The following is a 26,361-nucleotide window of genomic DNA, read 5'->3' as shown; positions in this document are numbered from 1 at the left end:
ATACCCCCGTGGTATGTCTATGGCCACATTTTTGCTCATGCAGAAGCCAAGACTCTTCCATGCAAACTGCATTTGGCTCCACACAATGGGCCACTAAAATGCTCCCTTTACACAGACAAAAACCTACCTGCATGTAATGACTCTCTGAATGGGTAGTCAGTAGAATACGACTCCCAGACCTCCAGCAATGACTGGAGCTAGAAAAACATTAGATAACAGTGGTTATAGGCTGTCATACTCCAGCAGATCAGCCACTCCAGGGGTGACAGAAGACACACTGGCTTCCTCTAACGCCCTGCGACCTCACATGTGAAACACTTGAAGTCACAGGCCCTGAACATACAAACACTTATTCACCCAAATAAGCATATATGGCTATTGTGCTCAGAAGTTCTCAAGAGCAGGAACCTGGCCAGGACTGATGCCTGGTTGATGTGCCTTGAAAATACAGGGAAAGTGCTTGTGAGCTGAAAAACCAGAATGCAAACCAGCATGAAGGCTTTCCATTGCAGAATGCAGAAAAGGGAGATTTTTAAAAGCACCAGAGGGACTGGAAGCACAGTCCCATTTATTCCCCAGGAGACTTGTACTTATAAACCCTTGGGGGGGGGGTGTAAATATCCCCCAAAGCTCTTCCTTTTAACCAGGACAGAGCATTGTAGAACTGGCTATCAAACCAATCAGTACTGTGCTTCTCTCTCCTGTTTGCATGAGTCTTAGCACCTAGATATGGCAAATTTGTTTTTTTTTCCCCCAAACATACCGCTGCAGTTTGTAAGAAGAAAATAATAAAAATCGAGAACATTTTTGCAAACAGTTGCTCAGTGACCTTTGTGAGCGCCCTCTCTCCTCAGCAGGAAATGTACACAAGCAGCACTGATGGCTGGGGAAGGGAGGGAAGCTGGCAGGATTTTTCAGAGGGATTTCCTTACATGTCTTATAAAAGCACTATCCAGGTTTCTCTTTGCTCCCAAGCCCATTGACAGCAATTGGGAGGCTTTGCTCCTGGTGCTCACAGGAGAAGTTGCACCTCCTTCTTCCAATTAATTGGGCTCCTGGAAATGACCAGACAGGCCGGCCACAGCTCCTCTTTCATTTGGAACCAGAATCCCGTTGGATTCATTTTTAGGCACTGTTGAGTTTCTGAACCAGATTTTCTTTGCATTGAGGTGGAGGTTCAAATCTACTGGCCTCAAGGAAGGGACTCCTGATTTACATCCGCATAACACAGATCCGAACCAGGCCGCCCCCAGCAAGGAAGGATCCTCCTGCCTTTTGTTTCAATGAAACACAGCTGCATTTGAAAGTGGTTGCTGATGGGAGACAGCCAGAAGCTGCTGCTCCCAGAAGCGTTTCAGGGGAAAATCTCCTGTCCCACTGCCCCAGGACTTGCCCCCGTGTGGGGGAGGAGTTGCCATTCAATGCAAGGCAAGTGGACGTTTAAGAGTCAATTGGACGTTTATGTTGCTGCCTTCCTGCCCCTGGGGTGGGACCCGGTGATCAGTCGAGGTCCCTTCCAGCCCTAATGTCTATGAAATCTATGCAAGTGACACCAGCAGGGAGAAGAGATTTGCCCTGGGCTATGATTGCGGGGCTGCCCTCCTGCCACCAGGGCTGAAGTTCAAGGCCATCAGAGCTTTTGTGGCAAGGAAAGAAAGGGGGGTGAGGAGCCCTTCAGGTGCAGAGTGTCCGACTCCGGGCTCGTCTCTCCACACCCTGAGAGGAGCCAGAGCCACGTGGCCCTAAAGGGAAAGCGGCTTGAATGCATGATTTCCCCAGCGTTGATGGTTAATCCAGCTCTGAGCTTGGCTTCCTTCTCTCTCTCCTTCTCGGAGACCTCTTCATCTTTCCCTCCAGCCCCACCCCCGTCCCCTTCCCCTCCCTCCCCCGGGCCCGGATCGCGGCGGCGTGCGGGGGAAACAATAGCGAGGGCTGGAGAGCTCCGAGCCAGTCTCCCATGCAACCCCGTGCGAAGCGAGGGGAGCTCCGCCAGCCGGCCCCCTCCCCGCCTCCCTGCTCCGCCGGCAGCCGGCGCAGAGCGGCTGGGCGAGATGGATGGCCGCGTGTGAGCGGGGCTGCGCCGGGCCGCGCCGCGCTGTGAGAAGATGCCCCGGGCTGAGCCGGTGCTGGCGGGGGGCGGCGGCGAGGGGCTGATGCTCTGCGGGCAGCGCTGACGCCGGGGGGAGGCAGCAGCGCTCGTCCAGCCCGGGGGGGAGACGAGGCTCGGGCCGGGAAACCATGGGGAGATGCAATGGGAGATGTACGCTGGTCGGATTCTGCTGCCTGCAGCTGGTAAGCGGGGGCTGCGCTCCCTTTTCTTCTCCGTCGCGGCTGCGTAACCCGCCGGGGGCCCCGGCGTGGGACCTGGTCCGGGCGGGCGGGCGGAGCGCGGTGCCCCCCGGGCCCTGCCCGCGGCTCCCCGGGGGCTTGGTGGGGCGCACCGCGGAGAGCCAAACTTAAAGCCCCGCTGGCACTTTGCAAACTCTCCCGCCCGGCGAGGGGCCGGGGCTGCGAGCGGCGGGGAGCTGGGCTCCGTCCGTCCGTCCGTCCCGGGCACGCGGCGGCCGGGCTGTGTCGTGGTTGTGTCGCGCACATCCATCTTCATCGGCCCGCGGGCAGGGGGCAGCGGCAGCGGCAGCGGCCGGAGGAAGCGAGCGACTGGGCGATGAGGAGGGTTGGGTTTTTCAAAAGAGACTCTGGAAGGTAGCAATTAATTATCAAGGCACTTTCCCTGGGCAGATGCTACCACGGAAAGTCCAATGGAGGAAAAAAAGCCCTGTCCAGCTTGGATGATCTGTGCGCTGATCCAGCCCGTCACCAGCCCAGGGCGAGGGCAGAGATTTGGCCCCATTTGTCTGCGTTAGTCCTGGTGATTTCAGCTGGGGTTTGCCCCGATTGTGGAGCATTGTTTGGGAAAGTGGTGTAGCAAATCTCTCTCCTGTGGCTTTTCAGGCAAGAGCGGCTTTCTCCTGCTAGTCTGCTTCTTTCTAGCGTTATTGTTTTTTCATTGGGGAGTGCAGTGCAATCAGCACTTAAGTAGTGAATGCTTTCTAAAATATAAGGGGAAGCCAGGATATTTATTGAGGGTTCTGGGAAACGTGAAAATGAATCGTGTAGGTAGCAGGGCTGTCTAATAGCTGGCGACTTGTCTGAGAAGCTGACCTGGGTATTGTGTATAGTGCTCTGGGATATAGCATAAACTACCAAAAAAAAGAGTTGTCATTAGAGTGCAACTTACTGCCGATGCTCTGGCTAAAGTTCTCTCTTTTCCATTAGAAACCACCTTTCCTTTCCCATGCAGCAGAACTTGTTTCTCTGGCTGCAAAACCATCATCTAAGATTTGCCTAAAATTGTGAAAATTCATTCCAAAAAGTGCATGTGTTTCCTTAACATGACAAAGGTACAATAAACTGTATTCCCCTCTTCCACACCCCACAACCCCCACTTTTGCTGGTGTCAGTCACATTTTCACCCATCCGTAACTCAAAAAAGCTTGGTTGGCATTTGCTTTAGAGCAAAAATTTACAGGTCTGTAGATGGAGAAAATGTTAAGGTTATTTGTCTTAGAGAGAGAAAAATGAATCTGTCTGAGCCCCTGAGGTCGGAGAAGAAGCTATGTGTGCACAGTAAAACTTTATGATGGCCAAGCTCAGACCAAGTTTTCTGATGGGTGGACTGAGCATGTGTCCCATCTCTTTTGCAGTGAGATTAAATATCTCTAAAGGGTCTGGGTTGCAGATCTATGCCTTCGCCATTGCTCTTCAATAGAGATTTAGCCAGTAGACCGTATAGGCTCTCAAACAGCCTCTATAGCTTATTGAGCAATAGAAGAGACCTGAGCGTATTTCTTAACAAGGAGAAGAATGGCTTGACAAGGCATTTTTAGATGCCTTGATTTTAAGACCTGATCACAGAAAAAGGTTCAGATGGAACAATTTTTGAGAGGCAATGTTCAAGGACAATGGTGAAAGTTAAGGGCAGTGGGGGCCATTTATTATCCGTGTGGGTACTACTGACATCTTAATGAGATTGACCTCAAAACCCCATGGAAGTTGTTGAAAAGGGCCGTACTCCACTAGTGTCTGTCACTTCAAGATCTGCTGCTGGAGGCCTCTTGCATGTAGAGAAATTCTCTGCCCGGTGTCCTGTTCTGAGCTCAGCTACCACCAAGTCCACCCCTGTTTGGGGTACACTTACCTGGACTGTACGCAATGCCATAGAGGAAAGCAAAATATACTATGGACCTGCTGATATGGTTTTGGGGTCAAAAGATGTTTTCCCACAAGTGGACCACTGTCTTCAGTTCACTGTCCGTGATACTGCCCCGAGACTCCAACACACAGATACAAGTGATCTAAATAGTGGGCTTCTGGCCATGTGCATGCCACCTGTGCTTTCTGTAGGAAATACTGGCTGGCAGCCTACATAGCACCGGGGGAGACTTGTTAATGGCACTCTTACCAAAAGCTAACATTCTCCATTGCTAATGAGTGCTAAGGAGCACTGGGAACTCTGAATCTCTTGGGTGGAGCGGTAAAATATGAATGGATCCTATTCCACCTATTAGACACACAAACACCTTTCTGTTCCACCTTGCTTGGGTCCCTGAAAATCTGGATTTGTGCAGGGGATTAAAAGGCATTGTTACATTAGGATTAAATTTGTATTCTCATTGGTTTAGAGAAGAAGATGAAATGTTTGTTCAGCACGTAGCACAGTAGAGCCCCAGTCCATGACCAGGACTCCCAGGGACTAAGCAATGCACCCATCTCTAACGCACCATCATCTGACTCTTAAAAATTAGTTAATAGAAGCAAGGAGTAGGACCAGCCCAACTTCACAGTAGCTGTTTTTCAGGGAATCAGACTGGGTGGAATAGAATTGCATTTGGGTGCCCAGTAGGTGGAATCGGGTCTGGTTGATAGCTTGCAAAGATGTGCAAAAACTGGCCTGCTTTTGTTTTTGGAAACTGTCCTCCACTGGATTTGGTTCAAACAGATCTCTTTCTTAATCCCAGCTCAGCACCTGAGGCAAGGGGCTGGCACTCCCATGGTGCTGGGAGGCATTTACTTCTACTTATACAAACACCTTTGTTTTTTAGGAAAGGTGTTGAGAGAAGGGAGGATTAGAGACAGGATTCACAAATGAGACACCAAGGTCCAAGGGCACGTGCAAACACCAGAGAGCTGGAGCTGGAAAGGCTGATGGAGTGAGCTACATAGGACTGGTGTGATGGATGGGGAATAGATAAGCAGGTCCACTCTTTACCCACCTCATTGCCTAGCTGCTCTTCACCACACTGAGGATTTTGTTAGCTCAGGTCATATATATAGGAGGGGGATTAAAGAGCATCACCGTGTTAGGGTTAAGCCTGTGTTCTGACTGGCACTGAGAAGAAGATGGTGCATTGGTACAACACCTGCTATAGTAGGGACCTGCTGCATGACTTTTAAGAGCTGAGTAAAGCATGCACTTAAAAACCAACATGGATGGTGATGATAAAGGATTGAACAGGCTTCCTGCTTCATGGTAAAAGGGAGTGGAACAAAACCAAGGACAAGTACTACATGCAGGGGGTGACAAATGATGCAGGTACTGAAGATTCAGGGTACAAGCACAGGAGGAAGGGGTCTTTGCTAATGAGCCCCTCAGTGACCTGGTGTCAGATATGAATGATCAAAGTCAGAGCCATCTGGGGGAGTGGAAGAGACCTCAGCCAGAGATGGGCAGGGGAAGGGGGGCTTGTGGGGAAGGCCTTGAACAAAGAGTTGGGTTCATTTCCCAGCCTTGCCACAGCCTGAGTCACTTAGTTTGAATCTCCCAGCAATAGTGTCCTTGATCAGATGAGGTAAAAGTGTGGCTGCTTCCTAGGTTTTTCCTTGACTTGTTTATCATGTAAGGCAGTGCCCTTTCTCCATTCCCCCCCCCGCCCCAATGTAGGTCTCCAGAGCATGTGTTCATTGGTACCTGCTGACACCACACTGTAAATCCTACTTCAGAACAGGTCTCAGTTTTCCACGTAGGCAATGGGACTATCAGCATACTACCTTGTTGCTCCAGTGTGGGGCCAAAGGCATTTAAAGCATGCAGGAAGCTTTCCATGTTGTGGGGTTTCTGCTGTAAATAATTCTCCGCCTCAGTGTAGGCCCTTGATTATTTCTGATCATTTTCAATAAGACAATGGAGGGGATGCAAGAAGGCAGTGGAGCCTTGGTACCCACAGGACAATGTCGTTGCTGGAATTAAAGTTGTTTCAGAAATCTGATCCCAGGGGCTGCAGGCTGCTAGGGGACCTGGGCTCAATCAAGTACCTGGAGAGACGCGATCCGGATTGGGGCTTGTCCCAGACAGGTGTGGGGTGCAGGTTGGATTCATTGTGGGGTTAGAGCAGGGGGCTTAGCTCCTGGTTTTAAATCATGAAATATATGGGCAGTGAAATCCCCTCTAAGCTGTCCCAGCCTGGATTTCTGTTTGTACATGAGGGTAATCCTTTTCTGATGTTCCCTGTTTGGTGCAGTAACCTGTGCCTTGGCATGGTTCATTGCCTTAAACTTTTAAATCTTTCCTTGTAATTGATTGTGTTATTGATATGGTGACCTATATGCTATTGTTACTGTAACTAGGTAGGAACAGTTCCCAGACAGCGTTTTGCTCACCTTCCAAATGACATGTTGCCTCAAGGAATTTGGGGGTTGATTAAACCCTTTAACTAATTTCCTAGAGCACAGTAAAGCGCCTGGGGATGGGAGGTGAGAGAGGTCCTGCTGGGCCTGCCTGGGGGATGCTTTTGGGGCAAGTGATCCTCCCACTGTGTCCCCAGGTGACTTTTGTTGCTGCTGTGATCACCAGGCTGAGCAGTCATACAGGTTGCTTTCCTTAGTGTGCAAAATGAACGCTGCCTTTGAAGACATGCTGTACTGCTCCAAGCTTTGTGCTGCTGGGGGTTTAATTGGCAGTTGTTGTGAAAAGCAAGATCTTTCCTTAGTTTCTCCACCTAGAGTTAATTCTTGGCTTGTTCCTTTGGAACTGGGCACTGACATTTGATTTGAGATATCTGAAATAAGGACTTGCCAGTGTGCTGTTGGTAACCCTCTCTGTTCAAGGCCTAATGTATATAGTATAAATAAACCATATCACACTAAGAAAACACCCAGATTTACAGCTGCTAATTCTCTCCTAGAAAGCTCAACATCTTTTACATAGTATTGTCCATCCAGGGCTCTTGCCAAGTTTTACACAAGCACCTAAAGACACTTGCATCTATTTTGTAGAAGGGGAAAGTGAGGCCCAGACAGATGATGCTCAGTTGAAGTCACCAGGAGTGAACCAGCAAGTTCAGGTGCCAGAAAAAGGTGCCACATTTAGTAAAACATTTCTCTGAGGCTAATTTGCTGCTCCAAGACACAGTATCTAGTTGCTTGGGTGGAGTGCCATGTTAAGGTGGCTATCCTGAGCAAGCTAGCCTGGGTATTGAGCACAAGAGCTAGCTGGGGTATCTCTGCATGGTGCTGCATTTTGCTGAGTAGGTATATGCAGGGAGCCATGGATGTTGAGTCTCTCTGAGCATCAGGCTAAATCCCCAGCTCGGAAAACAGAGGCAACCAAACTCTGTGGTCTCCTCTGAAACTGCTGCTCAATGTGAACCATTGCTCTGTGCAGGGAGGCAGCAGGAATCGGTGGCTAGGGGATAATTCGGGGGCTCAGAACACCTGGGTTCTATTTTCAACACTGCCTCTCACTTGCTTTGTAACTTTGGACTAGGTCCTTCTCCTTTCCCTGTCATTAACATGTTATTAATGTGACTTTGCTGCCTTTGGGAATAATTATGAAGCTTGGAGGCAAAGACTACTAGGGCAGAAATCCACAAAGTGAAACCGAAGACCCAAGTGCAGCCTGTGACTATTCTGAGTTCCCAGACTAACATGTAGGAGTGATTCTATCACTCACCTTGGGTGTCTAAGTGCCCCCATCATAGGGATAGGGAGATGCCTATCCGTCTCCAGAGGGAAACCCTATCCCAATAGAGGGAGCACTTGCATGCCTAGATGAGGTAATATAAATGTATGATTTAGTTAAGTAATTTAGAGCTGGTCACAAGCTGCAGTTTGTTCATCCACTTGGTGAAACAGAATCCTGTCCCTAGACTTAATCATTCAGTGGGTAAAGTAGTGCAAGCCTGAATTTGCTCCTCTTTGCACCTTCAAAAGGGAGAAGGATAAGAAACCAGCCAGTCAATGGCAAACTGCATAATAGGTCTTTGGCCTGGAGAGGGGATGTGATAGAAAGGGCTGGCTTGTGATACTTAAGATAGTGAAGATAAAATGAAATCCAAACTTGATTCTTCTGCTGTCCCAAAATAATACAAGAGCAAGGGTCATTCAATGAAATTAGTGGCAGGTGAAGATAGACCAAATAAAAGGAGTTACTTCTTGATGTAGCTCGAGTACAGAATTTTCTCAGGGGTCAGGTTTCTGGTTCATGTGTACTTATCAGATGAAAGAGTCTCTGGGAAACCCAGTGGTGTTTGCAGAATTTCAGCTGTCCTTAAATAATAGTGAACTTTCTCACCCTTTTGAATGGGTGAGGCGGGGTGGGGGGTGGTGCTACAACCCCACATCTTTCCTAAACTATCCCAGGCTGTGTAGTTGTTACCAACCTCTACTCATAACCCGAGACAGGGGCTTTAAGAAAGGTTTAGGCTCCCCCATAGCCAGCATTACAGCATATTGACCCTGAAGCCTAGTGGTAAGGGTTAGGCATTAGCAGTGTTGATTTTTTTTTTTTCTGCTGATCAACATCTGGATCTCCTGGGATGGTGGAGGAGTTTGAAAAGGGCCCAGTCACAGTTTTCTCCAGTTTGAACTGAACTAGCTGGATCCACTACAGTGACAGGGTTTTAGGAGGCGCTGGAAAACGTTATGCTCATGCAGAACATTTAGGACTGTTTTTCAGGGTTACCCGCTAAGCTGAAGGTAGCTGAAAATCCCATGCTTCCTGGTGTGTCCTGCTAATCAAAGGGGTCAGAAATTAACCCCTGACCCCAGCATGTGCTATGGTGTGTACATGAGGTGCAGGTTAGCACCTTGCCCTGGAACATCATCAGCTTGGGAGGAAGGGTATGCTCCTGGTGCAGGCCAAACTCCCTGGGAAGCCAGGCAGAGCTCCAAGGAGGTCAGGATGAGGCCTGGTGTCTCTGACTTGTAGGGGCAGGGCTCTTGCATGGATCGACACTCTGGCCTGTTCTTTTAAACCAAGACATTGTATCAGCCATTCCTGGAAAGAGCCTAACATAGGCAGTATTTAGAAAGTTATTGCCATATTTTGGCAGGGTCACTCAGGCCTGTCCCTGCAAATTTATCAAGAACACATTTTAGTATGTGGTATCAAGAAGAGTCAGCCAGAACTGTGACATACTAGGGTGAGGAATGCAACGGAGCCATGCAGCTGCGATCACTAGCATGGAATAGCTCCTTCTGTTTCACCACAGACTGTGTCCAAAGTAGCCTTTCTCTTTCCTGTAGAAGTTTCCCATATCATTCCCAGGATGGTGCCTGGATTCAGAGCCAAAGCCAACTCATGTTGGCATCAGCAAGGCCCCCAGATTACTGGCGGCTAGCAATTTTAATAACACACATTGCAAGCCTGAATCTGAGGCACCCAAAATGTTGCCCAGCTGAGGCCATGTTGGCAGGCAGGCAGAAGCTCAGTGGTTTTGTCTTCACAACCTGATCCTGACATAAATCATTAATAGCTCTACTGAAATCAGTGGAGATCCAGAGCTGTAAAACTGACTTGAGGGCAAAATCAGTCCCATTATTTGCACCAGATCTAATCGGATGGTCGCTGCTAATACAGAAGAAGGAACAGTGGGAGCCTGTGCTCCCAACTTGTATTTCTCTGTCCTGAGACAGAGTGTGAGAAAACATCAGATCCCAGCCCAGAGCCCACCCTGTTCCTTCTTAGTCTGAGCAGTCCCTTCTCTTGGACCCTGTGATCTGTATCGTAAAAAGCATTCCCACCAAATGAGGAGAAAAATCCTTAGGCAGTACTACCTATAGCACGGAAAAGACAAAAGGATCCATTGAAGTCCCTTAAGACCTTCCTGTGCTAGTGTCTTGGCCTAGTGGGGCCAACCTTTTTGGCAGGCATGCCATAAATTAGCCCTGTATTCTCCGAGTGCCAGTTGTCTCTCCTTCCTTTGTCTGAGCTACTGCTCTGCATTCTGCTTCCTGCCCTATCTGGAGCTGGGCAGCCTGTTCCCTGCCTGCTCTGCTACTCACCACGCACAGAAGCTGCCTGTACCACTCGTGGCCCACATGCTGGAGACTTGCCTTGCAGATACTCAGCTCTTATTATTATAGGCATCAGTACAATCTATAAATAAGTCCAAACAAGGGCAACAGTGCTCAGTGCTATATAGCATATACCAAGGGACAAGCCCTGTCCCAAAGAGTTTATACTCTGAATAGACAATTCACACAATGGGGAGTAGGTTGGGGGAGCAGGGAAAGAGGAAAAGGGAAACTGAGGCCCAGAGGTGAAATAACTCACCCATGGTCAGACACTGGGAGCTGGTTAGACAGACATGTTATGGCTTAGTATGAACTTAGTACTGAACTGTGCTGACAAAAGCAAGTGCTGTAGTCTTTCGGTTGGGATGCAGGGCTCCAAGTGAGGGGGTTGCAGGTGAAGCTCAGTGTTGCCAATGCTTCCTAAGCTTGTCCACATCTCTCTCAGCTGTGCAGCTAGTTTAATAAAAGATATCGCCACAGCAATCCTTGCCTTCTGATGTCATGCCAGGCTTTGTAGTAGTTGATGGTCTTCCCAAAGCTCCAGCTCGGGGGTAAGCAACCCCCAGCACACATGCCAGAGCATGGCACATGAAGGCATTTTGCTTGACACTCATGCCTTGGGAAAGGGCTGGGGTTGAATTGCCCCAACAAGGATCGGGCCTCTTGCGACTCCTCCGCCGTCCACCCCTGGCACACCAACATCTTACAAGTTGAGTTTGCAGGTGTACATTGCTGGCCCCCGCTCCAGCTCAAGGAGTTAGGTGACAACAGAAGATTCACAGCTCTTACCATTTCTATCCCTTACGTCTAAGAAAGGCTTGAAATTGTGAAGTAATGTGCCTTAAAAGCTCCAAAGCCAGAAGGCCAAAAGGAGTGACACACATGTTGCTAGTACAGTAAAACCCTGAATTTTAAGCTGATCTGGGGAGATTTGGTCTCTGATGCTTGACTCCTTGGGATTGGTGCTGAGGGTCTGTGTTTCCCTGGCCAGATCAGCAGGCTTTGAGCCCCTACCCAGAAGAGGTATGATGGCCCTGTGGGGCACCTGAGTGCTCTGTGGCAGTGGAATGCATGGAGGGGTGGCACGTGGCTGTGCGGTGCTCAGCATTGTATGAGTCTGGAGTTGCATTTATCTAACACTTTTAATTGGCCAGAAAGTAACCTCCACATGGCTCTGTCCTGCTGGGTTGGCCACAGCTCTCAGGACCCCTGTTTCACATGTCAGTCACTGGTTAGGACTGGACCAGGCTTGAGATTCATTGACATGGGATCCCTTGGATCCACTCCAGCAGGAGATCTGCATAGCGTGCAGTCTCCAGGGCTGGCCTTCTCTCTTCCCAGGGCCTTGATTATGTGTCTCCCTGCCCTTGTGGCTGGGGGGCATGGAAAGGGGATTAGCTGTGCTACTCCTCTTGACTGCTAAGAGAGATGCTGGCAAGGGAGGGCTGCTGCTTTTTTGTTCTCGGTTTTCATTCAGGTTTTCATTCAGCCGGCCACAGAAGCAGAGTCTCCAGCGTGTGATGTGCTGTGACCAAGCCTTGAGTGCTGTCACTGGGGTGTTGGAAGAATAATGTAGCCCATTGAGAGCTGGAGGCCTGGGGTGGGGAGGCAGTGACGATCATAAGACAGCTTGCTCTATGCCACTGCATGGGAAAAGTCTCTCTACTTCTTCCCCCAATACCTTCCTCCACACATGTACCCCCACCCCTTCCTCTCTGTCCTGACGACTAAATTAATACAGTCTGATCAGATCATGAATGCCTCCTGCTTCCATTACTGCCACCTCCTCCTAAGGGTCAATACAGTTCTTGGATATATAAGCAGGGGGATATCAAGCAGGAGTGGGGAGGTTATATTCCTGTTTTTGGTGCTGGTGCAGCTACTCAAAAGTCTGTCCATTTCTGATGTGCAGTATTTGTGGACGTTGAGAAACTGGTAAGGGTGCAGAGAGGAGGCCTGACAGTGAGAGACTTGTGGAGCCCAGGGTATTCAGCTTATCAGAGGTTATCAGGTTAAAGCATGACTAGATTGCAGTCTTCAAGAAACTCCATGGGGAACAGAAATGGGATGATGGGTTTTTCAGTCCAACACAAAAAAATAGTGAAATCCAGGGGTTGGAAGCTGGACAGATTTAGAGGAGAAATGAGCCGTGCTTCTAGTACTGCTCTTCATTGACCACTGGAACAACTGAACAATGGCTGTGGTGGATTCTCCATCACTGGCAATGCATAATCCAGACAGGATGTTTTGCTGAAGACAAGCTCTTGTTTGGAGTGGGATCAATTCAGGGAGGCCCCATGGCCCATGTTGTACAGGGAGTCAAACATTCAGGTTCCTCTGGTTCCTTCTGGCTTTGTAATGTATGAGTGCTTTCTGGTTTCCCTGACCCCTGCACCATTCCCCCTCCAAAAGGCTGCCACCAAGCAGTTTCCACGGCCCAGGTACGGCCCCTGTCTCTAGTCCAGCTCTGCCCAGGTCAGTAGGTAAGGCTCAGTCTCCTACATGTTTCATGCCAAGTCAGCCTTGCCCTTGTGCATCGTCCTTCCATCTCCCATGCCCTTTCCTGTGCTGATCACCCTCATTCCATTGCTGCCAAGTCACTGATCTCTCCTTACTGAGCTTCCTCCTAACTCTACCTGCATGGTCCGTGTTGGCTAATAGCACCGAATTGCCCAACCCTGGGCCATCCAGACCTGTCCACTCTGCTATCACATTTTTTTCTTCCCCATCCTCCCCTCCCAAGCCAGTCTCGCTCACTGGGCTAGCTCTGGCTGTGCTTTGCCATCTCGTTTCTACTTTACCATAGTCCCAGAAACCATTCCTGCAGCTGGCACTTAATTGTGTCTCTATTAGCAAAGTGGTAAAGGACTGAGTGGCCTGAATCCCTTATCTGGAGAGGATTTTAGAAGCTTAGTGACAGACCAGCTGGGAGTGATCATAGGAGCTGACATGGCCACCTGGGTCAGACAGGCTCATTCCTCATCCAGGTATTGTATATATCCTAAGCCTGCCCTCCATCTGCCCCAGATCCCCAGGCCTGCTCTCTCCACATATTACCAGGGTCTAAAGGGAAGGGATTCTTTGTTGGAGGAAGGACCTTCCTTTGCTTTGCCCCCACCTTCATGGTTTGAGTTCATGGCAAAGTGTCCATGCTGCCAGATGTGTCATCCCCCCCCCCCCCCCTTGCATTTTTCTCTCTCCCTGCTCCATCCCCATGAGGCCAAACTGAAATTTCTCCATTCTTCCAAACCTGCTGCAGTGCAGCGTAACGTGCATGCCCCTATCCTGAGCATGCATGCATACCCCTACCCTATCATGAGTATTTTGGCTTTGAATTAATATCATGCATAATATTAACTGTATGGTTTCTTGGCCTCATGTGGGCTAAGATTAAGCATGAACATCTGAATCTCAAAACCTCTGGGCTTGGGCCTGCACATAGGATAACTGCCAATGGATTTGGGAGCATCTAAAGTCCCAGAGCAAGAGCTTGGGATGGAGGATATTCACCAGTTGTAGTGCCATACACAGTGTTTAGAACGATTGAGTTCTCCCTGCTCAATTGATTTGGTTTTTGGAATGATTGAGTTCTGCTCCGTCAATCTGATTTGGCTGATTTGACCTGGAACACAAAATATATTAATAAAAAAAGAGCATGACCCATATGGAGACCCCAAGTGCAGTAAAACCTACGGAACAGCTTGGAGGCAAGTGCAGGTGACCCCTCGGCTCCTGTGTACCCCAGTAAGCACCAGGCCCACAGCTGAGGGACAGGGAAGCTGGCAACCCCCTGGATCCAATGGCTTAACCAGTTACATTTAACGTGGGTGGAACAGTTCCCACTTACTGCCCACAGGGTACCCACGACCCTGTAACTCAGAAAGGTCAAAGAGCTGCTTGAGCCATGCAGCTGACTGGAGCCAAGTAGTACCAGTTTTTATAGCCAACAACACTCAGGAGTGGTGTAGGTAGCATCACATCTGGCAATGTGGACTCCCCGGGTACTTGTTTCAGCTGGAATGGCTAAGGGCAGCTTTCTGCTCAGTGAGGTTTCAAATTCATGTCTCCTGAAGCCATGGCAGGACACCTTAACCATTGTGCCACAAGACTGTAGACCTCTGCACCTCAGACCAGCTTTCATGGCATCTTTGGGGCATTTGCCCCAGCACTTCTCACTCCAACAAATTGCAAGCAACCACCTGTCTCTTCCTAGCCCTGCCACAGTCAGGTCAGCCCCCCCACACCTTCCCTTGAACCTGGCTTTCATACTGCCTCTGCCAATGTGGGGAGGAAAGCAGTAAATTTAGTCTGCTCGAGACAGGCCTTTCCAGGGAAATCAGCTCCACATCCATGTTCCCTGTCTCTCTGTATGTCCGCTCTTACGCTCTGCTTCTTTCTCCGAGGGCCTGATCTTTCCCTCAATAGCCTTTTGTTTGCTATTGCAGTGTTTCTCAATCTTTTAAGTAGCAAGTACCCCCTAACTTCTGAAAATTTTCAGAAGTACCCCAAAACTCAATTTTCTAGGGGATTTTATATTTACAGACTAATGTGCGCTGTATGTTGGAAGAAGGGCTATGTATATAAGGCCGTGATATGACAGATGTCTGACCTGATGTGGATAGGGTTGCCAGCTTTTACACCAGGGGTATGCAACTCAAGTATGTACCTGGGCTAGAGGTGATGTTGGCCAAAGCTAGGGGGGCTGAACCCAGTGCTGCGCAAAGTGCGGCATGCCAAATTATTACCAGGGAATTTAAAGTTCTGCGCAATGTGTGGCGCACCAATTCTTTTGCCATAGTTTTGAGAGGAAAAGAGGGTGAGAGAGAGAAAGTGTTGGGTACCCCCTGCATGCCCCCTGCCTGTCTCATGTACCCCCAGGGGTACATGTACCAGAGGTTGAGAAATTATGTGCTATTGCTTTGGAATCCTCTGACTGCTCCAGATTCACTCCTGATTCATGCTGGTGTGAGACCAGAATTGGGTGCGGCATCTCTTGCAGACTTGGCCAGGCTGTTGCACCCAGGGTGACTTGTGGTACCACACCTAGCCATTTGCAGGAATGTCAGATGCTTCCTGTCCTTGGCGGCAGAGCAAGCAGCCAGCACCCTCCACACACTAATGGCTGAAGCAGAGGGAGGGACAGGACCACCTGCTAGCATCCTTTCCAGGAATCTTTTGTCCTTGTGCAGTTTCTGTAGCAGCCAGTGAGCGAATGTGGGGTGTGAATGGCTACAGAGGCCCAGGCATAGAACTGCCCCTCGTGCATGGGCACTGCCCTGCTTGTCCTTCTACCTACACTGGAGGGGGAAAAAAGCCCAGGCTGAACTCTGTATGTGGGTTTTCAATTACACAATTAAATGCACAATTAGGTATAATTACCAGTGCTCAGAAGCCGCGACTGTTCATAATAGGCATGTAATCTACTGCAGTCACTGTTTATACTGCTCAGCTCCGCTCCCTAATGATTATGGAATGCTTTCACATTTGCATTGTTGCCATGGAAATTGTGTTCGGAGCTGACAAATGGCATTACGGATGGAGGGCCCCAAGATTTCTCCGCGCTACATTCTCAGCCTGGCTGAGGGATGCTGCAACTGCAGAGGTGACGGGGCAGGTCCAAGGCTATTCAGGGACCATCTGGTGCGAAGGACAGGGAGGGCCGTGTGCCATGTTTGCTGGGGTGGCTGAGAGCAGAGCTTGCATGCTTAAACTGAGAGGCTGGTGGGGCAGTCAGCTTGGAAGCAGGAGGGCATGGACACAAGGAGCCAAGGGACAATGGTGGGAGTCTCTTAACTCCAGCAGATGCCCTGAGTTTCACCAACAGTAATCAATATTGGGGTTGTGGTGCCTAACGAGAGCATTAGGTGTCTACGAGGACATAGAAAAGCCAGGGAACATAAAGACAGCACATCAACTTCTCTGTCTCCACATGCCAGTATGTGTTGCACTTGGGGCCCTATTCTGAAACCCAAATGCACTGTGAGTCATCCTGCAGAAATGGCACAAAGTACGACAGAGTAGAGTTATGCGCTTGTGTGCATGTACATATGTGCTGTGTACACCTGTGTATGTATGCAATGCATGCATATGTATGAATTATTTCTATAGTGACTGGTGACTCGTCTGACGGACACAGAGGTTGTATTGGCACATGCTCAGAAAGATCATGTTCTGCACACACGGCAAAGATATAATTGTGTCACAAGGTTGATAGGGTCTTGTCCTGCCCTCTCACGAGTGTTGCATATTATAGAAAAACTCTACTTAAGCTCATTTTCCTGACACTATCTTAGTCTCCTTCAGCTGTGACTCCAGGTATTCATTATTATTTTAAAACCTTTTGGAAGGTCTAAGGAGAGCATTTCCATCCAAAATCGTCTCTAGGTTTCAGGGCTCTGGCTGCTGTGTGCGCACAGAGAAGCTAAAACCAACCTGTTTCCTCAGTACTGGGGAACGCACCTGCCTCAGCCCTGCAGGTTTGTGGAATATGTATGAAGGGATGTGCGGCTGTTCAGGATGGAGATGGATTCTACGTTTTGAGAGAACAAGAAAACAGCATTGGTACTGCAGTAGCAACTAGTATCTTCCACCAAGACTAGGGCCCCATAGTGCTAGGGACTTCACACCCCTTTTCCCCCCTTCTGTCCAGTAAAAGGCAGTCTGCTAACCTCTGCACTTCACAGGTGATGGTAATGACCCTATTTAACCAGCTTTTGTTCTATCTGCTATTTAGAGGAGAAGTACCGTGGTACTAGAAAGCTTGCTGATGTCTATACCAACCATTTTTATTAGTCCAATAAAAAGATGAAAAAGATAACACCCACAAGAATTCTTGCAGTCCCTGACTCAGAGTTTTGAGCTAAATCCAGGTTTGTTTTTACATACCCAAATGGTGTGTGTATGGCTGTAGAAGTGCAATTTTTGGCACTTTTTTAGATTCTGTTTCCACTTCTGGAAACAGGGGACCCTGGGTTCTGCCTCTGCCCCTATTGAAGCAGAAACTGCCCCACTACTGTTTTTCTGTTTTACCCAGTGAATGTTAAAATCATAGTTATTTACATGGCCTTATAAAGATTTGAAGCAGATATAGGCCCTCGCATGGTAGCTACATGGAGTATAGTTGGTATATGTTGATGCAGTCTAGAACATGCAGTTAGCATGCGGCCTACGTTAGCCCAGGATAAAGGGGGTGAAAATATTTCAACACGATGCTAATGCAGAGAGGAGAGAACAAGATCCCATGCATGGTAACTGCATTCGTATGGAGTTATGAGGTGGCAAGATGTTCTTGGGCAATGGTTTAGTGCAGTGCTTCCCAAACTTTTTTTTCTCAGCATGGCTACTCACTCCCAACCCACAGCCCCCCACCCCTGCAACCCCATCTATTGATGTTGCGACCCCATTTGGGGTTGTGACCCACAGTTTGGGAACCACTGGTTTTGTGGGCAGTGTACAATTGCCAGTGTAGGAAATAGTCCAAGGCATAAAATGTCTTAGTTGGTTAATGATGTCTGTGAGAGCAGGTCAATCCACCCCCTCAGTCTGGCATTTGCCTGGTGGTATCGGACAGCTCTCTTCACATTGGTGACGGCCTGTGATGTGCTCAATGTGGATGTCTCTTGACCACCGGGTGGTGTTGAATACCCTGAGGTGCCTCATCAGTTTTGAGTAGTGGTGGGATACGCTGCAGGCTTGCAAGACACTCTTGATACTTGGGTCCCATTCTCCTAGTGCTCCTAGTGCTCGGTGGCCTCATTGTCACATCATACCCTTTCTCTCTCCAAGTATTGGTCAATGGCCTGTATTTGGACAGCTTTTGCTCTCAGGCTTTGGTGAAAGCCTGTCACTGGTTTTTAAATGGGATGGTTGTGTTGATCATTGAGTCATTTTTGTTATCCTTATCTGTTACCACAATGTGTGGATGCAACTGGCTGTTGCAACCTGGGACAGCGTTGTTCATGGCTACCATCCCAACTGGCACTAAGAGTCTTTCACCAGCTGGTCCCGGGCAGTGTTGTGATGCACTTGCCATGCTCTTGCATGGGCCTTGCAGCCACACAAGAAGTGGGGCAGGGTCTCACTCTTGTATCTGTATCTCTGGCACCTCTTGACTTGGTTTCCATAGCAGATGAGCCATTGAGTGGGAGCCAGTTAAGACGGGCCCGGTAGATGAAGCGCATCAGTCTGCAAAGCATATGAAGTTCCCACAGGGCATGAAGTGGTTGCTGGCAGCCTGCTTGGAGGTGACCTTGAAGATTTTGCCCTGGCTGGGTTTCACCTTCAGGTCACCAATGTACTTGGTTTGCATGGCATCCTTCAGGAGCTTCTCCAGGCAGGTCCTGACACAAGGTGATGGTAATGCAGTGGTGGTTGGGGCTGAGAGTAGCAAGACCCCCCAGGAAAGCCACTGGGAACCAGTGACCAGAATCCAGGGCACTCTCCCTCTTAAGGTGGGACCCATCTCTCTTTAGCTTGCCTGTCTCCTCCTGACCCAACATATCTTTCTTTAGCTGCCCAACAACCAACCTAAGTTCAACAAGAGACCTAGACGATGCTCTGGGCAATGCCTACCATGGCATTGTGGTGAAAGCACTTTGCTAGGAAGTAAGATAAACCAGATTAAACCCCCTCTGCTTGATGGGGGTTTGGAACCTAGGTCTCCTGCTCCCTGGACAAGTGTCCAAACCACTAGGCTAAAAGGTGGGGATCATAGAGAAGTAGGGCTGGACGGGACCTTCAGAGGTGATTTAGTCCAGCCCGCTGCCTGAGGCAAGATTATCCCTGTCCAAAACTTTGTATACAAATCCATTTTCTAATCTATTAGTGAAACTACATAGTCAGCCCTGACACAACCACAAGGCATAACACCCTAACCTGCCACAGGTAAAGCAGGGGGACAACAGTTCTGCTGCTGCCAGGGTTATTAAAATACACTTAGAGATCCAGGGGTGGGTCTTCTCTTCTGTTCCTCCTGGACTTGTCTGTGGCTAAAGTTTCCAGAACATATCAAGCATAATACAGGCACTTTGTGTCCCCGGGAGCCCATGTGTGCAAAATGCAGCCTTCTGAGCTCTCAAATGGAAGTATTGTCTAAACTCTGCCTAAGTGCCAACAGTTCAACTTATACACCACTCAGCCATGAGACGGTGAAGTAGGATTTACGCCTTATTTAGCCGTAAAGAGACTGACTTAGCTCCCACCCTCCTAGGGGATTTGGGTGCTTCTTATACAGATGACTGGGCAAGAAAAACTTGTTCCATAGAGATGGGAAGGAACCAGAGCTATAGACTCATTAGAGGATAAGACTGTCTGTACACAGCTGCTTCTGCTGCCAGAACTACTAGGGGCAGACACCAGCTGTTACCACCAGACTGCCATAGTGTGCGCATGCCTGCAGGCTTCTGGTGGTTCGGTGCAGCTCCACTCAGTGCAAAGTGCACTTTGGGAAGCCATCAGCTGCTGGATGGCCTCTGGGCACTGGCTGAAAGCATGCCAGTGCCTACATACATCCCTGCCTAGCTGCCAGGCAGTGGTAGAAGTCTTATTCCACTCAACAGGGGTGGAGTGGCTGCTGGCTGAGAAGAGGGTTCTGTAGCAATAAAGAGGCAGCCAGGAGGGGGAGGACCTGGTAAAGTTGCTCTTAGCAAGGCAGAAAGAGGAGTGATGGGAAAAGACTGGCCAATACCAAGGGTAGCCTGAAGAACAGAAGCATTTTGATACAAGGCAATGATGGTTAAACTATCAATCATGAAGCAGAAATAGCACAACTCTTCAATAAACGCTCCTGTTTTGGACTGAGGAAGAAGTGGAGTGATGTATCCATATGTTACAGTGATAACAAAACACTTCCTATTCCATCAGTTACTAGGAAGACTGTTGCTATTCTCTATTAAAGCAGCTATTAAAGTTAAGTATTTTTAAATCTGCAGGCCTAGATAGCTCACACCCAGGAGTATTAAAAGAATCAGTTGAAGAGCTCTCTGAATTTGTAATGCTGATTTTTTTTTTTTAATGAATCTAGGAATGTTGGGGAATTTCCAGTGGACTGGGAAGAACAAATGTTATGCCAATATTTAGAAAGAAACAGGATGACACAGGAAACAGCAGGCTAGTATTTCTGATATCAGTCCTGAGCAACATCCTGGCAAGGAAAGGCTGGTATGTGATATAATCAGTAAAGAATTAGAAGATGGTAGCCTAATTAATGCCATGGAAAATCCATCTTGTCTAAGAAACTTCATATCAGTTTTTGATGAGCTCACAAGTTAGGCTGATAACGGTAATGGTGTTGACATAATATACTTAAACCTCTGTAAGGAGTTCAACTTAGTCCAGTGTGACATGATGTTAAAATAAATTAGCACTATAAAAATCAATGCAGGCCATATTAAATGGACATACTTTGGTTAACTGATAGACCTCTGAAATGAATTATGAAGAGAGAATTATCTTGGGGGGGGGGGGGTGTTCTGGAAGGGGTCTCTGGGGATCTGTCCTTAGCAGGAGGTAGTGAATATCTTTATCAAAGGGGTGGGAGAAAAAGGTAATTTCTAAAAAAAAATTCAGGTGACATAAAAACCTGTGGAGTGGTAAATAAGACTGAGGACAGATCTGTTTTACAGGCTGAGCTGGATTCATTTGACACAGCCAATTACAAGGTCACACAAGGAACACTAGATTTACAGGCAAGTCTCCCTTACAAGATGGGGCTGCAGCCCAAAAAGGGGTGACTCTGAAAGGGACTTGGGGACTATGGCAGGTAAGCAATGGAAGACAAGCTCTTTTTGCAGTATTGTAGTGAAGAAGGCAAATGTGTGGGTAGCATTAGTCAGACCATTAGGGATTCTGTTTCCAGTTCTGATATCTCTTGTGCAGAAAATATGTTAAGAAATTGGAAAGAGTTCAAAAAGCAGCTGCAAGAATGATCTGAGGTCTGGAAAACCTGTTAAGGGCCAGATACTGTTTCACCCAAAAGCACCTAAGTAGACTTGGGCACCTAAGTGCAATCCTATTCTACCTGCGTAAGTCCTTGAAAAAGCCTGAGTACACGTCTCCTTTTGTAATGCAACATCATCTTGACCTGAGGCAAAGTCACAAAAAGCAGTGAGCAGGAGGAAGACCCATTTACCTTTTTTCAGGGTCTTGAGCAGGGTGGACTAAGATCATACCTAGGCACCTCAATCTGCTTGGGCACCCAGCTGGCAGACCAGAATCTAGACCTAGGGATATAGGGTTAATGACTAGACTTACGTCGTGGGTCAGCTGCCCCATGACAACTGCCCGTGTACCCACTCTTACCTTGCAGTAAATGGAAGCTAAGCAAGGACAATTCATCTCTCATTGAAACAGGGCTAAGCTTCCACAGTGTAGGCTTCACATACTCTGAAGCAAGAGCAGACACTGTTACCACCAGGCAACAAAGCCATGTTCCCTTTTCAATTGCTGTCATTTTTTCGTTTGTCCCTGCTGAAGAGGTGACTGACCATGGTGTGCAAGTGCTTCCATGGGAAAGTGGTTTCTGAAGGCAGACAGGTCTTTAAATTAGCAGAAAGAGGCCTAATGAGCTCCAGGGACTGGAAGCTGAAGTTAAGCACACTCAGATTAGAAATAAGGAGAGCATTTTGATCAGTGTGGGTAATTAACCACTGGAATAATTCACCTGCAGCCAGGATGGATTCTTTGTCACTTGAATTCTTTAAATCAAGGCTATGCCTCCCTCACAAAGCTCAAGCAAGTTACATGCCAGATGTGGGAACTGCTGGATGAAATGTTCTGGTCCATGCTGGGCAGGAGGTCACACTGACTGTAATGGTGCCTCCTGACTTTAAAACCTGGCTGTGACCTGATTTGACCCCTGCCAGCTCTTTCTAGGTCTCATCTCTTGGTTCACAAGTGGCTGGGTTAGGGGCCTAGCTCACTGCCCCACCATTACACTGCTATCAAAGTTCAATGCTAGTGTTTGAGAAATTAAAAATACATTTTATTATTTATTGGCATGGAACAGCTGCAGCTGCATTTGTTTATCTTGCCAAGGAGTAAAGCAGGAACTGAAAGGCTCATGGATCAATACGCATCTTGGCTTGGATCCTCTAGGTTTTATTTATTCACAAATTCTGAACTCTTTGCCTCCTGACAAACTCTTGGGAAGGAGATAATTATTGCTGAATACAAGTTGTTCAGCACAAACCCCCTGGTTGGGCCTCACAGGTGCATTTGGGCAGAGAGAGCGCTTTGCTGATAGATCCCTGAAACGCCAAAGGCAATTTCCTTCCCCCTCCCACCTCTTTCTAACATTGCTCAGGAGAGGCAGATACAAAACGAGGGACTGTGGTGGGCTGGGATGGTGCTGGGAGTCTGGGTTTTATTTCAGTATGGTAGGGGCTGAGATCAGGCAGCCACAATTGCTAGAAACTATCCCCAGCTCTGGAAGAGAGTGTGGTTCAACTGTTAGAGCCAGAGAGACAGGAGTCAGAACTCCTGGGTTCTGCCCTGACTCTGGGAGAGGGGAGAGGATCATAAATAAGGGAAGAGACTGGGAATCATATTTCTTAGGTCTTACTCTTGGGCCTTGGGCAAGCCAGCCTCTTGGTATCTCTGTTCCTATAGCCATAAAATGGGGACAATAGCACTAACCCAGCTTCCTAATGTTTGTGGTCCTTGACCGCAGCTTGTTCTGAGATCTTAATAAAAAACAGGGGGTGGGGTGGTGGTGGTGGTGGTGAGGGGTGGTGTCTAATGTATCTCTCTGATTCGGTTCTGAACTTGCCCTGCTTCTTGGAGTCCCTTCACTTCCTTGGGCAAGGGCACTCGAGGCCTTTTAAAACTCTCTGTGATGTGAAACTGGTGGTTCGGTAGAAGTCATCCTTTCACCTTGCTCTGCACTGAACTCAACACCCCTAAACCTATGGGAAACTTTTTGGATCCCTAAAGACCATGAACAGATCAGGACCCTTTATAATGGATTACACTGAGTAATTCACTTGCATGTGAAGCAAACTTGGTCATAAGAAGAGCCAAGCCTTGTGAGCCTGGCACACACTGCTCTATCCACTGTCACCCATCTGTAGTGTTGCCCATCCTCAGTGTCCAGCTGGGATCTCACCATCAGGCTGAATGGGCATTGGATCTAGCTGACTGCCTCCTCAGCTAGCCCTGCTATTACACCTTCTAGCATCACTCACCTAGGACAACAACTGGATACAGGGAGGGAGAGAGGTGCATTGAAACAGGCTTGATAAAGGACCATAAAAAGGGGAAACCCTGCCAGGGATTATAATGCACACCTAAGTCAGCATCTGCAAAGGTTGGCACCTCAAGCTATCATGGGGAGGAACTGTCCATGGCACATGAGAGAGCATTGTCCTAGCATCACATCTGGGAGTCTGACTGCCCTTGGACCCATTTATAGCTGGGATGCCTGGGGCAGCTTCAGCCTGAGCCTGAAGCAGGGCTCAGTCTCACACCTTTGCAGCCACAGCCCAGCACCATAATTGCCCCACCACCCACTGTAAACTATGTTACCCATGGGAAATTCAAAACAATAAACTTCAGTGTGTTTCTGCCAGCAGCTGAGATTGGCTTGAAGAGCCCTAGGGTCTGCAGCAGTCAGGTGCCACTGCAGGGGAATCTTGGCAATAAATCCAGCCCAGTCTCCATATGACAGGCAGGGCTGAGAATATCCATCAAAAGGCTCATTGGCTAGCATGGCCCAAGTAATGCAATATAGCAGCATGCACATAGCAGCATTCATATCAAAGCCCTTTGACGCTCCATCCTTGCAGCTACCAAAATGCAGCCACATCAGGGTTGATTCACCTCTGGGATGATGTACAGCACAGTAGTAAGGGGGGATTTTGTCTTTTACCTGGAGATTATTTCATAGATTTCATAGACATTACGGCTGGAAGGGACCTCAGAAGATCATCGAGTCCAGCCCCCTGCCCGAGGGGCAGGAAGTCAGCTGGGGTCATAGGATCCCAGCAAGATAAGCATCCAGTTTCATCTTGAAGGTGTTCAATGAAGGCGCTTGAACCACCTCCGGTGGCAGGCTATTCCAGACCTTGGGGGATCGGACAGTAAAGAAATTCTTCCTTATGTCCAGCCTGAAACGATTTTGAAGTAGTTTGTGACCATTCGACCTCGTCATCCCTTGGGGCGCTCTGGTGAACAAACGTTCCCCCAGATACTGGTGGTCACCCCTGATAAACTTGTAGGTGGCCATCAGATCACCCCTGAGCCTGCGCTTTTCCAGGCTAAAGAGCCCCAGGGCTCTCAGCCTGTCATTGTAGGGTCTGCTTCCCTGACCTCTGATCATGCGCGTGGCTCTTCTCTGGACTCTCTCAAGCTTCTCCACATCCTTTTTGAATTGTGGAGCCCAAAACTGGACGCAGTACTCCAGCTGAGGCCTCACTAAGGCCGAGTACAGGGGGAGAATGACGTCCCGGGATTTGCTTGAGAAACATCTATGGATGCAAGCCAGCGTTTTGGTTGCTTTACTAGCCGCAGCATCACACTGCAGGCTCATGTTCATCTTGTGGTCAGTGATGACCCCCAAGTCTCTTTCTTGCATAGTGCTAGCCAACATAGCAGTGCCGAGCCTATAAGGATGCTGCGGGTTTTTTTCCCCAAGGTGGAGAACCTTGCATTTATCAGCATTGAACACCATCAGATTCTCATCCGCCCACTTGCTGAGCCTGTCCAGGTCAGCCTGGATCACCCGCCTGTCCTCTGGTGTGGATGCTTTGCCCCAAAGTTTGGTATCATTGGCGAACTTGGCCAGTCCGCTTCTGACTCCAGTGTGCACATCATTAATGAAGATGTTGAACAGTATGGGTCCAAGGACAGAGCCTTGGGGGACCCCACTGGTCACAGGACACCACGATGAGTGACTTCCATCAATTACTACCCTCTGGGTCCAACCCCGGAGCCAATTTTCCAGTCAGTGGATCGTGGAGGACCCAAGGCGACAATTGGCCAGTTTCTCCAACAGGCGATCATGGGACACCAGATCGAAGGCTTTTTTGAAGTCTAGATATATGACATCAATCTCTTCTCCCTTGTCCAGGTGATAGGTCACCTGGTCGTAGAAGGAAATGAGATTGGTCAAGCAAGACCCACCCGCAACAAACCCGTGCTGGCTATCCCTTAAGATGTTGATGTCGGCCAGTCCATTAAGGATGGCCTCTTTAATAAACTTGTCTAAGATCTTCCCCGGGATAGAAGTCAGGCTGATGGGCCTTCTTCCAGTCTTCGGGCACTACACCAGAGCGCCAAGAGTTTTCAAAGATCCGCGCTAGAGGCTGGGCTATGATGCTCGCCAGCTCCTTGAGTACCCTGGGGTGAAGATTGTCAGGGCCGGCTGACTTGAAGGTATCCAGCTTCTCAAGATGTTCCTTTAGAAAGTCAGCATTAATGGAGGGCAGGGGATCACCCTCACCTGGACTTCCCGGCCCTGTAGTGGGTATGGGCGTCCCATGGAGCTGATGAAAGACCGACGCAAAGTACCCATTTAATAGGTTGGCTTTTTCCTGGGCGTCAGTTGTCAGTTGCCCCATCTGGTTCAGCAGGGGTCCAACGTTGCCCCTGCTTTTCCTCCGGCTCCCCACATATCTGAAAAAAGGACTTTTTATTGTCCTTGATGCTCAAAGCTAGTTGGAGTTCAGTTGCAGCCTTGGCTTTCCTGGTCAGCTCCCTACAGGACCGGACCAGTGCAGAATAATCCTCCTTGGAGGTGACTCCCATCCTCTATCCTTTGTAGGCCTTTCTTTTTAGCCTCAGGAGGTCTGCTAGGTCCCTGGAGAGCCAGGGGGGCTGCTGTGCCCTGTATTAGGGGCTGTTGTGTCCTGTATTAGTACAGTATTAATACTGTACATGGAAGACAGACCCTTGGGTTTTATATGTGATTTACAAAGGAATAAAATATGGATTTGAGCCCTTTTCTTTCTCTTTTTGTAAAGTTTAATGCTGGCCTAAGATTTTTACTTGACTACAGTAATCCTACATTTTTATATGAGTATGTCTGATTGCATATTCTCTGCGTTTCCTAAAGGACTCTGTGGTGGTCTGGAG

General features: G+C 48.6%; 1 protein-coding gene across 3 annotated transcripts in view; it reads left to right on the top strand.

The window, feature by feature from the left end:
• Positions 1 to 1,906: 1,906 nt before the first annotated feature.
• The window catches only part of NKAIN1 (sodium/potassium transporting ATPase interacting 1), a 225,884-nt gene continuing 201,429 nt past the window's right edge, over positions 1,907 to 26,361 (top strand). Inside the window, exon 1 of one of the 3 annotated variants that reach the window (XM_019488897.2) lies at positions 1,907 to 2,292. In XM_019488897.2, coding sequence (XP_019344442.1) covers positions 2,239 to 2,292 — 54 coding nt within the window. In that variant the 5' untranslated portion in view covers positions 1,907 to 2,238. The remainder of the gene's footprint in view (positions 2,293 to 26,361) is intronic. The other 2 variants (XM_019488890.2, XM_014605006.3) reach the window with 2 other exon arrangements.

This window comes from Alligator mississippiensis, chromosome 6 (genome assembly GCF_030867095.1).
Source record: "Alligator mississippiensis isolate rAllMis1 chromosome 6, rAllMis1, whole genome shotgun sequence".
Lineage (NCBI taxonomy): Eukaryota > Metazoa > Chordata > Crocodylia > Alligatoridae > Alligator > Alligator mississippiensis.
This window is presented reverse-complemented; position numbering and strand designations above follow the sequence as displayed.